General features: G+C 40.2%; 1 protein-coding gene across 13 annotated transcripts in view; it reads right to left on the bottom strand.

Annotated features, from left to right (window-relative positions):
• The window catches only part of LOC126282231 (bumetanide-sensitive sodium-(potassium)-chloride cotransporter-like), a 221,222-nt gene that overhangs the window by 131,620 nt on the left and 72,913 nt on the right, over positions 1 to 16,689 (bottom strand). For all 13 annotated transcript variants that reach the window (XM_049981807.1, XM_049981797.1, XM_049981800.1 and 10 more), the window contains one exon: positions 3,255 to 3,486. In XM_049981807.1, the coding sequence (XP_049837764.1) occupies positions 3,255 to 3,486 (232 nt within the window). The remainder of the gene's footprint in view (positions 1 to 3,254; positions 3,487 to 16,689) is intronic.

The raw sequence follows: 16,689 nt of genomic DNA, 5'->3' as shown, positions 1-16,689 counted from the left end.
TCCCCTCTTCCAAATTACCCAGCTTCAGCTCCTGCTACCTCTCCTTCCACAATGACCTCAGCCTGTTCAGATTCCACCAGTGTTTAGCCCTCAACAAAATAGTCCTGCCAAACCATAACAACCATGCCCAAACCTATTGCAGTACCTTCTCTCCATCTGCAAAATTCTCCTGCTATGCAATCCCAAATTACTGGAACCCATGACATACATTGAAACTCTTGCCCTCCAGGAACTAGAGCAACATGCACAACACCACCTCAAAAAGCTCTCCAACTAGCTCACTTCCTACTCCTGTCTTGGAGTACCATTGTCCATCACCTCTAGTACAACCCAAACCACCACCACACCCCCTCATAGCTAACAAACCCTGTCTTGCAGACCTACTACACCTCCTCCATGCTCCAAAACTCCCTCCCATTATCACACAGAACCCAGAACCTAAACAGACCTGTAACAGTCATGAATCTTTCCTCCAGAAGCCTTAACCCCACAGAAATATCAGTCCTTTCTGAAAGCCTCATCTTTTGCTCCACTCCAAAATTCAGTCATGCTTCTCTCCTTCTCCCATTGTGGAAACACTTTCACCACCAACCCTACCAATCAGACTCAACTAAAGACCAATATTGAATCCTGCCTAACTCAGTTCACTCCTCCATCCAACTGTGACACTACCCCCAAATCACCCCGTTAACTTTCCAGAATTTCTTAACCTAGAACATTGCCTCATCATCATGCAAACTAACCTTACATCCACAAAAATAACACAACCCACCATCTAAAAACTGATCCCAACCTTATAATCCTAGCTGCAGACAAAGGCTCTACAACTGTTGTTTTGAATTACCTCGCAGAAGGACTCTGCCAACTGTCTGGTAGTTCCACTTACAAACCTTGCCTCAGTGACCCCACTTAGAAAATCCAGCAGAATCTCCAGTCACTCCTCACATCCTTAGACCCGCCACAGAACCACTCCCTGGAGTCCATCTCTGCTCACCTCTACCACTCCCGGGATCCCTACCTTCTACATGTTTCTTGAAGCCCATAAACCCAACCATCCTGGAGCCACATTTTGGCCATGTACTGTCCCCCACTGAAAGAATCCCTGCTCTCGTACACCAAAACCTTCGAACTATTACCTGGAACTTGTCTTCCTATATAAAACATACCAACCATTTCCTCCACCAACTCTCCACAATTCCCACCCCTTTACCACACAGTGTCATGCTCATCACTGTTGATGCCACCCCCATTTACACTAACATTCCTAATGCCCATGCCTTACTGTTATTTAAAACTACTTTTTCCCAACACCCAATGGATTCCAAACCAACAACCACCTTCCTAGTCACCATAACCAACTATATCCTCATCCACAATTTCTTCTCCTTTGAAGGCATTACCTACAAACAAATCTGGGGCATGGCTTTGGGCACCTGCATGGCACCATCCTATGCCAATCTATTCATGGGCCATCTAGAGGAATCCGATGTCTTTACGATCTGGATCAAGGGTGAGGACACCCTATCCACATACCCCCAGGACCTCAACAACTTCTCCCGCATTTGCTTCACCTGGACCTACTCAACCCAACAAACCACTCCCTAGATGGTGACCTCCACCTCAAAGATGGCTACATCAGTACCTTTGTCCATATCAAACCTACTAACCACCAGCAATATTTCCACTTTGAGAGCTCTGCCAATCATTCTGTACCAAGAAGTCCCTTCCATACAGCATAGCCACCCATGATCGTCTCGCCAACAGTGATGAGTGGTCCCTTTTGAAATATACTGAGAGTCTCACTGAAGCCTTCACAGACTGTAATTATCTTCCCAATGTTGTACAAAAACAAATTTCCCATACCTTATCATTCCAGTCTCCCACCATCACCCAAAGTCCCACTGTCTGGCCACAGAGGAGCATTCCCCTCATAACTCAGTACCACCCAGGACTGGAGCAACTGAATTAAATTCTCATCCTGGGTTTCGACTCCCTCTCATCATGCCCTGAAATGAGGAATGTCCTGCCCGCTATCCTACCCACCCCTCCCACAGTGGTATTCAGCTGTCTGCCAAACCTACATAATAAAATCACCCATCCCTACACAGCCCCTGGTACCATTCCCTTACCTCATCGCTCATACCCTGTAATAAACCTAGATGAAAGATCTGTCCCATACATCCTCCCACCACCACCTACTCCAGTCTGGTCACAACCATCACCTAACCCATTAAGGTCAAGGCTACTTGCGAAACCAATCATGCGATCTACAAACTGAGCTGCAACCACTGTACTGCATTTTATGTGGGCATGACAACCAACATGCTTTCTGTCCACACGAATGGCCACTGACAAACTGTGGCCAAGAAACAAGTGGACCACCCTGTAGCACATTGCAAAAAATGACATCCTTAATTTCAATGATCGTTTCACGGCCTGTGACATATATCATTCATTCCCACAAACACCAGCTTTTCTGAATTGCACAGGTGGGAACTTTCCCTGCAATACATCCTACATTTCTCTAACCATCCTGCCGCAACCTCTGTTAAGTCACTGTCCTCACCCATCCAGCCCCTTCCCTGTTCCCATTCCACCACTATTTTTTACTTCTCTTCCTTTCCACTACGCCCCCCCCTCCTTCCCCACCTCTCCCCTGCCCTCCGTCTAACCTGTGTGTGTGTATGTGTGTGTGTGTGTGTGTGTGTGTGTGTGTGTGTGTGTGTGTGTGTGTGTGTGTGGACAATTTGAGTGAATGATTTGGCCACCCAGATCGCTGACGTGAATCATCCCATCGTACATTTAGGGACATAATCAAATGTCAGTTTGTGCACAAACTCCTGAACCAGCAACATTTTCACAAATTGTCTGTTGGACAGATGGAATGACTGTCATTCTTTTTGAAATAGTTGTTTAACTTACTGTACAGAGGAGAGAATTTTAAATATAAATTAAAACATTATCAAATTAAGTACAAACATTGTGTAGAAGAAAAGAATCCTGACTGCTTGCAGATTTAATTAAAAGAGTTTTCATAATTAACAGCTTATGTGCAGTGAGTACAACAACAGACAGACAACAGGAAACAGGAGTAAAACACACACACACACACACACACACACACACACACACACACACACACACAGAGAGAGAGAGAGAGAGAGAGAGAGAGAGAGAGAACGAACAATGTACCATAAATGGCCAAAAAAAAATTGGCATATTAACACCATACAGTTTTTACCTATGTTACTTACCTGTTAAAATAAAGCCAACAGCAATCACAAATGTCAATATATATCCCCGAATAGGCTCATTATTTTTACCATACCCTTTTGAAAACCATTCAATATAAGGGTATAGCTTATCTTTGGCTAAAGCTTGAAATATTTTTGGAGCTGAAATCAGGCTAGATAGTGCAGAAGATAATGAGGCAGCAAAGCACCCTGCATAGATGAGAGGTCCAAATGCTGACACCAGTTCCACAACCTATTGGAAATTTTGGGTTTAAATAGCAATACTCATATGCAATATTTATTTTTGAAACAAACAAGTACTGACATTTCTGTCTGTTACTTATAACAAATTTCTTATATTTCTTGGAGAGTCAGTGAAGAATGTTTGTAATAGGTTTCACCCTAGCAATTTATTTGTGGCTTAGTAAAGGGAAAAATGTCACATTGAGTTAAAGTATATTCTGCATTTATAATAGTTAAACTACTAATGACTTTTTGTTATAGCTGCTTAGGAATTACTAGCTGTTACACATGGTTGCACTTGCATATCATTAGTTTTGTTATGATGAGAGATCGTAAGTAAACTATTGTATGTGCAGTAACATCAGTGGCCCTCATGTGTCTGACTGGATGAGGATCACTTGTAATGTGTGCCCTTTCCTGCAATGCCCACTATCTCAATTTCTGCTAGTCCCCATTCTGTATATTGTTCCATAATTATAACCCCCCTTCTATACTCCCATACCATTCCATTATTCTGAAATTTATATTCCAGTTAATGCCTACTACATGCCTACTTCATTCATACTCAAATATCTGAAACTTTCCTTATCACTATGTTTTTCCTCAGGAAACATACTAGCTTTTTTAAATACTTGGGTGGTCATGGATGCAAGTTAAAGACCAAACTTTGTGGACTTTCTTATCTTCTCCCAGACCAAAATTGGTTTCATTCCTGTGGTGCAGTAACCATGTGATTTCTGTTATGGAAGAAAGATACATCCATGCAAGATGGGTGCAAATTATGTCCCAACATTGTAGTTTATCAAGCAAATTCATTGTTTTCACAGTCAAAGGTGTAATGGCGTCATACAAAAACTCCCCTTTAGCATTTGTCTAACATTTCAAACTTTCCTGGCAACTCTGTTGGATATACAGGCCTTAGGTTGGCACCATATCACACTGTGCAAGTTCTACAATGTTTCACAGTGACAGCTTCTTTGCCTCTCTGGATAGCAACTACAGGTGTCCATACTGCAGTAAAAGTCTTACGGAAGCTACAAGTTGTGCATATGTGTCGTAATAAGAATTATTTCCAGTTAGATGACAACAAACATGGCATCAAACATGGCATCAACCTGGGCACTGCCATGTAATACATAAAAGATCTCTTGACAAATGGTGCAAGATGAGCGTTATAAGGTCATTATTTGCTGAATTGCTGTTGATTCTTACAGCACAGGTGTTACATCTACAACATATTGACATCATCAATGAAAACTTCTAGTAGTGTGTTTGTCCAGCAACCCCTCTTGAAAATAGGAATTATGTGCATGTTTCCCAGTTCCTTGAAATGCTTTATTGCTCCAGTGCTGTACAATAAACTACTATTAGAAAGTGAGCTAGTTCATTACATGATCTATATAGAATTGTACAGCTATCTCACCAGGTCCTGCTAGCTTTCTTTGGTTTAACAATTTTGGTTCATTTTGTGTTGGACCTACTTTTGCCTGGGGGTAGTGTATCAATTCTATGTGGTATGAACTCAATAAGTCATTTAAAGTCACTTGCATAAATAGTGAGTTATGCTGCCTACAGCTGTCCTGCATTCCAGTTTACTTCACACATTATCCTTTGCCCTTGAGGACTTAATGTCATTCAGTTCAGTTACAAGAATCTTAATTTTTCAGCTATTTCAAACACTTCATTTCTTGTTCCTATTTCAGTTTCCCTGTCAAAAACCACATTCTCCTGCCTTTTGCTTTCTTTATATATATTTTTTAAGGACAGAATACATACTATGTTTATCTATTTTGTCCAGTGAAATCTCTGCAGTGCAGTAGTTTTACAAACTGGTGTCTGACTGAAACCTGTCAACATTTTCACTGGACTTGGCATTTTGCACAATGTAGAAATGATATCTGGCAGAAAACTTATTTGTGGCAGTCTTTTTGTTGTGCCTATCTGTGTATCCTAACCAAAATTTTGAGAGATGTGGTGAAACAGTTCGTCAGCTACTGTGACATCTCAGATTCTAACAGAAAATTGATTTCAGACTCACATTCCTTATGTGTATGTGACATTTTTATTCTCAAACTCTACATTATTTCCCAGTGTAGTGAGAGATGCAATAATCATATAGCCTCATCATGAATAAAAAATTATCTTCTGAATATGTTTTTGAACATGTGTTTGTATTTCTTGTATATAAATGCAGGAAAGTTGTACAATGTGACAATGTAGTAACTGATGACTTAACTCTTGAGATATCACATTCACAGTAAGCAATGTGCAATAAAAGTGTCTAAGAATATAACAATTTCACATTCTATCCTACAATCCTTACTACAAAACCAATTTTATTTCTTGCATTAAATTTCAAATGGTACTGTCCCACCACTTTCCCATACATTTAGCCTTTCTTGTACCTTTCCTCCATTTCCTCACACCATTAAATTGGTAAACACAATTTTCCTAGTTGCACTGCCATTTCTGTCATTATCTTGTCCATAAAGGTGATGAAAAGTACTGGGAATAATGCAGTCTTGCAGTCTCTAGCTTCAGCCCATTTTTCTGTTCTAAACAGTTTATCTTCTCTCATATTTCTACAGAACTCACACATCTTAGATACATTTTCTTTATTCCTCTCATAGTCAGCCTTCCAATTCTCTTTTTTGAAAGGTTTTCCATATTTTGTTTCTTTTTACAAGGCATTCTCCATCTCAGTTGGTATAGTACATATTTAAATACTCAATTAGAATTTTTTTTTAAAACATCAACTGCATTTTGGATAATGCAGGTGGCCTGTGCAAAAGAATTTTTTTTATATGCTACTTCATATCTATTATTGTCTTCTTCATTTACTTTTTGTTTTGTTTGTGTTGCATCTAAGTGCAGTAAACAAACAAAATTATTATTTCACACAGAGCAACTGCAGTGACCAACATGAAGTTGATGTTTTTAACACTGTGCTAATTGAAGATTTAAATACTTATTACTACAACTGAAGATGGGCAAGAGCCCAAATATGTACTGGTATAAATAAAAATACATAAAAAGAGGCTTGTTCCATATTTCTTAAACTAATATATTCCAAAGCCACAGAGTTCAATAACTAGTAAAATGGATAAATTAATATTCTAAAATACGTTGGCAGAATGACACTCCAAAGAGACTCCCCTATCATTTTGACAGTTTCCTGAAAACTGCCTTAAAAATTGGCACTACAATCCCTTTCTCCTGTCTTCAGGTGTCCTTCCTTTTCACACTTCTTTATACTGTTACCTTTACAAGCATAGAGTAAATATAATTTCCTAGCACTTCACAATACTTCTGTACAAGCAGAGTTGATTTGAATGATAGTTATTAAGGACCAGAGGGTTGGACCATAGGTCTGTTCATTTTGGGAATACCAAGCCAATCAGTTTCTTCTGGGCAGCCAAACCCATCCTCATTGGAGATGTGGTGAAAACACGTAAAAAAAAGGAAGGCTAGACCCTGCTATAAGAGAAAAGTTAGTTACTATGGGGCTCGAGGGAAATACATCAGCTCTAAGAATTGTCCTGTGGAAGGTGCACCTTTTGCAACTTATACCAGATGTCAAATATACTGAAGGGTTTGTTAAACACACAGAAGTTTTATCAGTTGAAACACGGCTTCTTGCAAAGATATAAAGAAGCCAAGTAGTATGCGGTTCCTCCACAAACAATTGAGTGCTGTTGCAAAGATGCACAGTGAAACAGTAGAAAGTTTTGGGGATAGGACATAGAAAATTAATGTGCAGATGCATGTGTAGTGCGGACAATGATGAGACCATTAGGATTAGAATCCAATAAGCCAAATGTGGGGCACTAGACGCCTTGCTGAGGGGCTGTCACTCGATATGTCAAGATGATGTTTGGCGAGGTACCCCAAAAGAACTGTACACTATTGTCAGATTGTCTATGTAGTATGAATAGACTGACATGCTAACGGGTGTACATGGAGGGGTATTTTCCACTGATGTATGAATGTTATAGATGTGGTCTGTTGGGGCACATCAAGAGGCATGGTCAGCAGTCTTAATGAGGTAAGAATGGTGTGGGTGGGCACCAACAATGAGATTGTAGAAGTAATGGTAGAAATAGACAGGGGAGAAGAGGATAGGCATTTAATGCTAGAGGGAGTCCCAAATCCACTAAGCTACCTTCCAGTTAGATTTTGATGCAACAGATACACATGCAAAGGCATAATGTGGTATAGTAGGAATTGTAGGAAGCAGAAAATGTATGTTTACTTTTTGACACAGGGGCACATGTGTCAGTGGTACATCTGGACCTCGTAGCTCAGAAGTGGTTAAACCCACTGAGCTATCAATTATATGGGGCGAGAGAATGATATTAAGTCATTAGATTCAGCAGTATTACATTTTCAGGTACGGGGTAGTTCAGTTTAAGTGATGTGTGTAAGTAATGCCTTACGTAAGCAGTTTACTGTATGATTGTGCAGTCAGACTTTATGTTAGAACATCATGCCAAAACTGATCCCAGTGATGTGCAGTGCAGCTTAGAGGAGCAATATTCTAGCTATGTATAGTACTGTCGCAAGGTTCACCTGTGTCAAAGGGCAAACCAAATGAAAATGCTAAAGCTTTATTTGCATGATGAGACAGAAGGCACCAGTAAGTTGCTTTGGCAAATGTAGAACCGGAGCTGCCCATTGATATGTGGTGTATAATGGAACCACTAGACAAGAACAATATGTTGGACACACATCCTTATTTTGTGAAAAGAAACATTATATGCATACTAAAGAGGTGGTAGGGAAGTGGTACCTGTGAATTTGGAGAATTTTGGCACTGATTAAGTAAAGCTAACAAAGGGACTGTTAGCAAATTTAGACTTCCAGAGGAATGTGGTTGGGACAAGTCAAATGTGAACCTTGACCAGATGCGGCTACTGCTAGAACTGTATCATGCAAGAAGGTAGAGCATCTGAAAGGAACAGAATGCAAGAAGGTAGAGCATCTGAAAGGAACAGAGAGGGTGAAGATGAAAATGTTGCTATTAGATTTCGAGTGTTTATTTTACTGTCAGGGACCACAGCTGGTTATGCCTATAATGCAACATAAAATTCCAACAGAGACTGATGCACCAATATACCAGAAACCATATCATACACCCCAGCATTCACAGCCTATCATGAAGGCTTTCATTAACCAACAGCTAGCCCATGGAATAACTGATGCCATGGGAGGACTGCATTTTTGTAATGCCTAAGACAACAGTACATTGTTCTAAAAAATATGGATTCTGCTGTGAAAAAGATCACTCATATATGAGAGTAAGGACATCACCCCCTCCCCAACTCTCAGGGAAAGGAAAAAATAGTGTATTCAAGTGTTTTTCTTTCAATGAAATAATTTAAATTTCATATTATGCAGGTTTTTAACAGAATAGGAACTGGAAACTTTTCTATGGCCATTTAACAACTTGCCATTCATCTTCCAAAATATAAAATAATACTCCATACCCCATTTCTAGTTTTGTCATGAAACTGTATGGAAATGCAGATTGTTTGAACAGGAAGGTAACAATAGTACAGGCAGTGGGTCACAGCTTTAAAGAGAGGCAGATAGTGCAAGTTGCTGATGCTGATTGCAAGCTGTACATGATGCAGCAGCCACAGTTCAGCAGAGGTATTTGCAGTCCAACATCATGTACTATGATGAGAGGAGTACTTTGGGTGCTGGATCACTATGGTTCAGCAAAAACAGCTACCATGAGTTTGGGTCTCCTCCAGTGCTGGACCACCTTCTAGAAACAACTCCTCCTCCCTAGGTGTGATGCCTTTCTATTGGTGGACTACCTCCAAGCTCACTTTTGCAGCAGCCAGGGTATTGCCCTGAAGGACAGCAGATTATGAGAAGGATGGTAGAACCACTAACAACCTACAATGGAAGGTGTGACCTTTGTCCCGTTATATAAGTCAATTAGGTATGTGCCATGCATGGTATTACCAGCAAAACTCAAAGAAGCGGTGTTAAAAGAAATTCATGATCATAAGCTATGTGGGCATGTTGGACTGTAAGGTGTAAACAGGAGCAGGTGTAGACTCAGATCACAATTTAGCAGTTATGAAGAATAGGCCAAAGAATGACTATATCTAAAAAAGGCAATCACAGAAGTTGGAAAGAAAAATATAGGTACAAAAAGGTAGCTGTGAAGCAGCCAGGGGTAACACAAGAAATGCTTCAGTCGATCGATGCATGAGAAGTACAAAAACGTTCAGGGAAATTCAGGAATACAGAAATACAAGTTGTTGAGGAATGAAATAAATAGGAAGTGCAGGGAAGCTAATGTGAAATGGGCTAAGGTGAAATGGCTGCAGGAAAAATGTGATGAGATAAAAAAAAAGAAATGATTGTTGGCAGAACTGACTCAGCATATAGAAATGTCGAAAGAACATTTGGCAAAATTAAAAGGCTGGTAACATTACAACTGCAGTGGGAATTCCACTGTTAAATGCTGAGGAGAGAGCAAATATGTGGAAAGAATACATTAAAGGCCTCTAGGAGGGGGAAACCTTGTCTGATGACATGATAGGAGAAGAAACAGGAGTGATATAGAAGAGAGGGGGAGGGGAGATCCTATCTTAGAATCAGAATTTAAAAGAGGTTTGGAACACTTATAGTCTAATAAGGTGCAAGGGATGGACAACATTCCATCAGAATTTCTAAAATAATTGTGGAAAATGGCAACAAAATGACTATTGTAATTGGTGTCTAGAACGTACGAGTCTGGCAATACAGGACTTTCAGGAAAAAGATCATCCACACAGTTCCAAAGATTTCAAGAGCCAATGAGTGCAAGAATTATCATTCAATCTGCTTAAGAGCTTAAGCATCCACATTGCTGACCAGAACAGTATACAGAAGAATGGAAAAGAAACCTGAGGAAATGTTGGATGACAATCAGTTTGGCTTTAGCAAAGATAAAGCACCAGTGAGGCAATTATGATGACGTGGTTGATACTGAAAACAAAACTGAAGAAACATCTAGACATGTTCATACCATGTGTGTGCCTGAAAAATGGCATTTGACAATGTAACGTGGTGCAAGATGTTCAAAAATTCAGAGAAAAATAGAGGTAAGCCACAGGGAAAGACAGGTAATATACAATATGTACAAGAACCAAATGGAAACAGTAAGAGTGGGAGGCTAAGAACGAAGTGCTCAGATTGAAAAGACAGGAATGTAGTCTTTCGCCCCTACTGCTCAATCTATACAACAAAGAAGCAATGATTGAAATAAAAAGAGGTTCAAGAGTGGACCTAAAATCAAGGTGAAAGGACATCAATGATAAGATTTGCTGATGACATTGATACCTTCGCTAGAAGTGAAGAAGAATTACAGGATGTGTTGACTAGAATCAACAGTCTAATGAGTACTGATTATGGATTGGGAGTAAATCGAAGACAGGTGAAAGTAATGAGCAGTAGCAGAAATGAGAACAGCGAGAAACTTAACATCTGGATGGGTGATGACGAAGTAGAAGAAGATAAGGAATTTTTCTACCTAGGAAGCAAAATAATCCACATTGGATGGAGGAAGGAGGACATCAAAAGTGGACTAGCACTGGCGAAAAGGCCATTCCTGGCCGAAAGAAGTCTACTGGTGTCAAACATAGGCATTAACTTGAGAAAGAAATATCTGAGAATGTACGTTTTGAGAACAGCATTGTATGGTAGCAAAACATTTGAGTTGAGATGTTACAGAAGAATGTTGAAAATTGATTGGAGAGATAAGGTAAGAAATGAGGAGGTTCTATGGAGAATTGGTGAAGAAAGCAATATATGAAAAACACTGATAAGAAGAAGAGACAGGATGGCTGGACATCTGTTAAGACATCAGAACTTCAATCGTACTAGAGGGAGCAGTAGAGGATAGAAAATGTACTTTGAGCTGAGGGAAGTTCCACTCTAGGAAGCTATCATCCCCTAAAAGAGTTCTGGCAGGTTTCTGCACCACACCAAACTGGGGCATGCAATTTTGAGTGAGGTTCTGGGTATCAGCTTTCCTGTGTGCAGATGTCACAGCTGGCTTCTTGGATGACAGCTGGCCACTGCAGCACACCATTAGTTAGTTACAAGATCCACTAAATAAGATGTGGCTGCTGTGCCCCACTGCTACCAGTGTAGCAGGAGGAATCCCAATAAAATTTTTCATTTTCTGATATTGTTTTCCTGTGCTACCAACAGACCACACCCTCACCACAGCTCCGCTACCACAACCCAGCTCTGCATAGAAGTGGCTCTTCACCTCAGGCCACTTCACATTTTTTTTAATTTCTGACCACCCATCCTGCTGTCCAAGTGACTGGTGTATTGGATGTCCATCCTGGAGGCTTCTTTATAACCTGTATTTGCACTGATAACCAGACATCATTTTCAGACTCATTTGCCCTGGGCATCCACTTCCTGAATTCCACAGACATCCCACAAGAACGTTATTGTGGTGTATGGTGGACTAAAATGAAACGGATCATCCTTAGACAGATGAATATTATCAAGCAGAACAGAATTTTGTATTTATATGTATAGATACCACTTCCAGTGAAATAATGAGAGGTATATTTTAGTAAAACTGGTCTTTTGAAATACCATGTACAAATGCCACTAGATACCCTCCCAGAGAGAGCTCAATATTTGTCATGTGTGTTTTAATGTCCAAGACTACAACAGAATTCTGCTATGAGTTGCATTTCCTCAGGGCTGTACCAATTGCTGGGTAGAATATCATTAGCTATTTATAATTCTGATGATGTGTCACAAGTACCCACTGCAGTTCCACTGGATAAGTTGTATGCAGTTTAACATGGGGGGGAAAAAAAAGGGGTGGAATGGAAAATTTATGTCATTTGAATTATCCCTTCTCATTACTTTCCATATGGGCTTTTAGATGCAGTTGAGTAATGTCTGGACAGGTTTCTAGAAGTGACGATACACAGGCTGTCCTTACAGTCAATTGCTATCATCGGGATGCATGGTGGGAGGTTGTCCTTGCAAGTAATAGGGCTCAGAATGTGAAGTAGTGGTTTATCACATGGGGCATTATTGCATAATGATTTGCCGCAATCACCATGTATTCGATTACTAGTACAGTGAAATGATGTGACTGGAGTGCACGCATTAGAAACATCACGTAGTGTGCAGTACATATGGTTCAACATCACATCAGTAGATCATTATTTTTCCACTGTTTCTGGGAGTGAATCTTCTTCAAAGACCAGAAGAACTGCTGTAGTTTCCATCCTGTTATTTGCAGAGCCTTGAACATGCAGACAAATAAATTGGTCCAGAATTCTTAATCTGTTTGGACCATAAGGAAATGATACAAAAATTACCCCTTGCACCAAGTTTAGGCTCGCTCATAAAACCCAGCCTAAAATATTACTCAAGTGTATAGTACATGTGCCAAATAGGACTAACAGAGGATACTAAATATATACAGAGGGCACCAAGAATGGTCAAAGATGGGTCTGATCTGTTAAAGCATAAAGTAAAGTGCCGGCACACCAGTTCAATAGCAGTTTCAAGATTATCAACTTCGATAGCAGCTACAACCCTATCTACAATATTTCCGAACCAGGACAAAAGTGTGTTAGTGGCTATTGGCGCACCCCCTGCATCTTTGACACTCATCAATTCTGGGAAATCTCCTGCATTACATTAATGGAAATTTTAACAATACGAGAAAAGGAAAGTTGCTAATCACCATATAGCAGAGATATTGAGCCGCGATAGGCACAATAAAAAGATTCACACAATCATAGCTTTCGGCCATTAAGGCCTTTGTCAGCAGTACACACACACACACACACACACACACACACACACACACACACACACACACACACACACTCTACTTGCACATACATCTTCAGCCTCAGAGAGCTGAAACTACAATGCGGGCAGCAGCACCAGTGCATGATAAGGTAAGGAGGAGCAGTTTACATGGAGGGTAGGAGAAGAGGTGAGGAGGAGGGAGGTGGTAAATAGCAGAAAGGAGAAAAATAAAAATAAAAGAAATTAAAAGACTAGGTGTGGCGGTGAAATGACAGCTGTGTAGTCACAGGGAGGGGGCTGCATGGGTGAGGACAGTGACTAACGAAGGTTGAGGCCAGGAGGGTTATGGGAACGTAGGATGTATTGCAGGGAAAGTTCCCACCTGTGCAATTCAGAAAATCTGGTGTTGGTGGGAATGAATGATATATGGCACAGGCCATGAAACGATCATCGACATTAAGGATGTCATGTTTGGCAGCATGCTCCAGGGTGGTCCACTTGTTTCTTGGACACAGTTTGTCGGTGGCTGTTCATGCAGACAGACAGCTTGTTGGTTGTCATGCCTACATTGAATGCAGCACAGTGGTTGCAGTTTAGCTTGTAGATCACATGACTGGTTTCACAGGTGGCCCTGCCTTTGATGTGATAGGTAATGTTAGTGACCAGACTGGAGTAGGTGGTGGTAGGATGATGTATGGGACAGGTCTTGCATCTAGGTCTATTACAGGGGTATGAGCCATGAGGTAAGGGATTGGGAGCAGGGGTTGTGTAAGGAGGGACAAGTATATTGGTTAGGTTTGGTGGATGGCAGAATACCACGGTAGGAGGGGTAGGAAGGATAGTTGGTAGGATATTTCTCATTTCAGGGCACGACAAGAGGTAATCGAAATCCTGGAAGAGAATGTAATTCAGTTGCTCCAGTCCTCGATGGTACTGAGTTACGAGAGGAATGCTCCTCTGTGGTTGGACTGTGGGACTGAGAGGTGGTGGGAGACTGGAAAGATAAGGCATAGGAGATTTGTTTTTGTTCAGGGATGGGAGGATAATTATAGTCACTGAAGGCTTTAGCGAGACCCTTGGTATATTTATATGCTTGTCACTGCAGATGCAACAACCATGGGTGGCTACGCTGTACGGAAGGGACTTCTTGGTATGAAACGAGTGGCAGTTGTCAAAGTGGAGGTATTGCTGTTGGTTAGTAGGTTTGATATGGACGGAGGTACTGATGTAGCCATCTCTAAGGTGGAGGTCAACATCTAGGAAGGTGGCTTGTTGGGTTGAGTAGGACCAGGTGAAGCAAATGGGGGAGAAGTAGTTGAGGTTCTGGAGGAACTAACTATCACTATCACTATCACTATCACTATCACTATCACTATCACTATCCCTCCCCCTCCACCTCCTTACCCCCACCCAGTCGCCACTCCTATCATGCATTGGTGCTGCTGATTGTATTGTAGTTTCAGTTCTCTGAGATTGCAGATGTGTGCACAAGTTGTGTGTGTGTGTGTGTGTGTGTGTGTGTGTGTGTGTGTGTGTGTGTACTGCTGACAAAGGCCTTAATATCCGGAAGCTATGATTGTGTGAAATTGTGTGAATCTTTTTATTGTGCTTATCGCAGCTCAGCATTTCTGCTATATGGTGAGTAGCAACTTTCCTGCTCTCTTATTGTTACATTCCATTCTGGATTTTCCATTGTTTGATTAATGGAAATTGACCTCTCTTAGCATATAGAGAATTTTGGACACATCATTTTCAGCAAGACTTTGAGGGCTCTGTCATTTCCAGAATTTTATTTTTGGCCATTTTCATATTCTGGTCCTTTACGAAGTCCCAAGCTGTGCCTCTCATATAGGACATTTCCTAATCATTGTTTCTATGACTTTATAAACAGACAGACTTCTCTCCCCCCTTCTCTTTCTAACAATAACTTATGTAACATATCTGTTCTGTAATACCATTTCAAAGTCACAATAATGCTTTAATCCATGAGCTGTTATGAGGAGGGAGCTGCTGGGAGGAGGTTATGTTAAGTGAAAGAAAAATCACTTTTATGAACTCATCTTTTTAAGATGCCACATGATGGATGAGTTGGTGCATGGTCAAGAACCAGTACTGTTTTCTTGTTTCTGTCATTCTTAACTAATACAATTTTACAGAGGGTACATCAATCTTCCATAAACCATTCCATGAAAATTGCACTATTCATCCAGGTGAACATTGTTGAAGTATAAAGAATGTGTGTCACAGATACATTAACTAACATGTTTGAAACAATGTAGTTTCTTATTTTTCCTGACAATGAGCACAGGAAAATTGTGGCTACCAGTAGCATTATCACAAGGTAAGGTAGTAATATGATACTTGCTTTTTTAAGGCCAGGTGCAGGCAATTCATGATACAAAGCAGACATTTTTCTTGGTGAAGCTTTCTAATTGAGCCCAGATTTGTCAGCATTGTAAATGTTTGAGACCATAATAACCTTCCCTCAACATATCCTTCAGTTTAATTTTGAAAGAATCAGCTGCTGAAGAATCAGCAGACAGTTTTCCTCCTTGTATTTGAAGCTCATGAATGCCTTGTCCTGACATTGAGCAAATTAACCAGCCAGTGCTTGCTTTAAAATTCTAGTTTGTAGATGAACAAAGCCTGTAACACAGTGTGTAAAAGATGTTCATTAAACTGAATTTCCTTTTCACACGGAATGGGACTGGAGATATATTCTCCTTGTGACTTTTTTTTGTGCAAACCACTTGTAAACAGCAACATCTAGATACATGTTCATGGCAGGCTTCCTAGTTTTACATCATGTTGATCCATCAATAGAATCAAGTTTAGATACATAAAGTTCACTGTGCTCTCTTTTTTTTTTTTTCATATCTATACGTGTCAACTTACCAACATTGTACTCATTCAGGGTGTATACACGGACAAGGAAAAAAAATTCCCAGATTTTTCCTGGATCTCCCAGTTAAAAATACATTTTCTCCCAGGTGAAAATAAACTTTTTCTGTGTTAAGTGATAGTATACTTTCCCTTGGAACTGTAAAATATATCCTTTGAATGGATATGGTTTTATACAGCAGCGTGGAATTTCCTGGCACTTTAGAAAACGAAACTCACAGCGAAAAAACACGTTTTGGAAAGATCTTTGATGTGCAGCAACATGTACGCTGCGTATTTTCATATCACAAAAGTATAAATTTGAATTCCAACAACAGGAAAATTTAATGGTTTAAATTAATATACGTAGTGTTGCTACAAGAAAAGAAAAGCTTTTGCATATAATATTTATCTCGAAGATTAATAAGCTACAAGAGAAGCTAGGCTTTCACATGTAATGATTTGTTTAACGCATGTTACACTGTAAGATACATCACACAAATACGCCAGTAAAATTTTTAATAATGACATA

This window comes from Schistocerca gregaria, chromosome 7, assembly GCF_023897955.1.
Source record: "Schistocerca gregaria isolate iqSchGreg1 chromosome 7, iqSchGreg1.2, whole genome shotgun sequence".
NCBI lineage: Eukaryota > Metazoa > Arthropoda > Insecta > Orthoptera > Acrididae > Schistocerca > Schistocerca gregaria.
The sequence above is the reverse complement of the archived record's forward strand: the minus strand, read 5'-3'. Positions and strand labels throughout refer to the sequence as shown.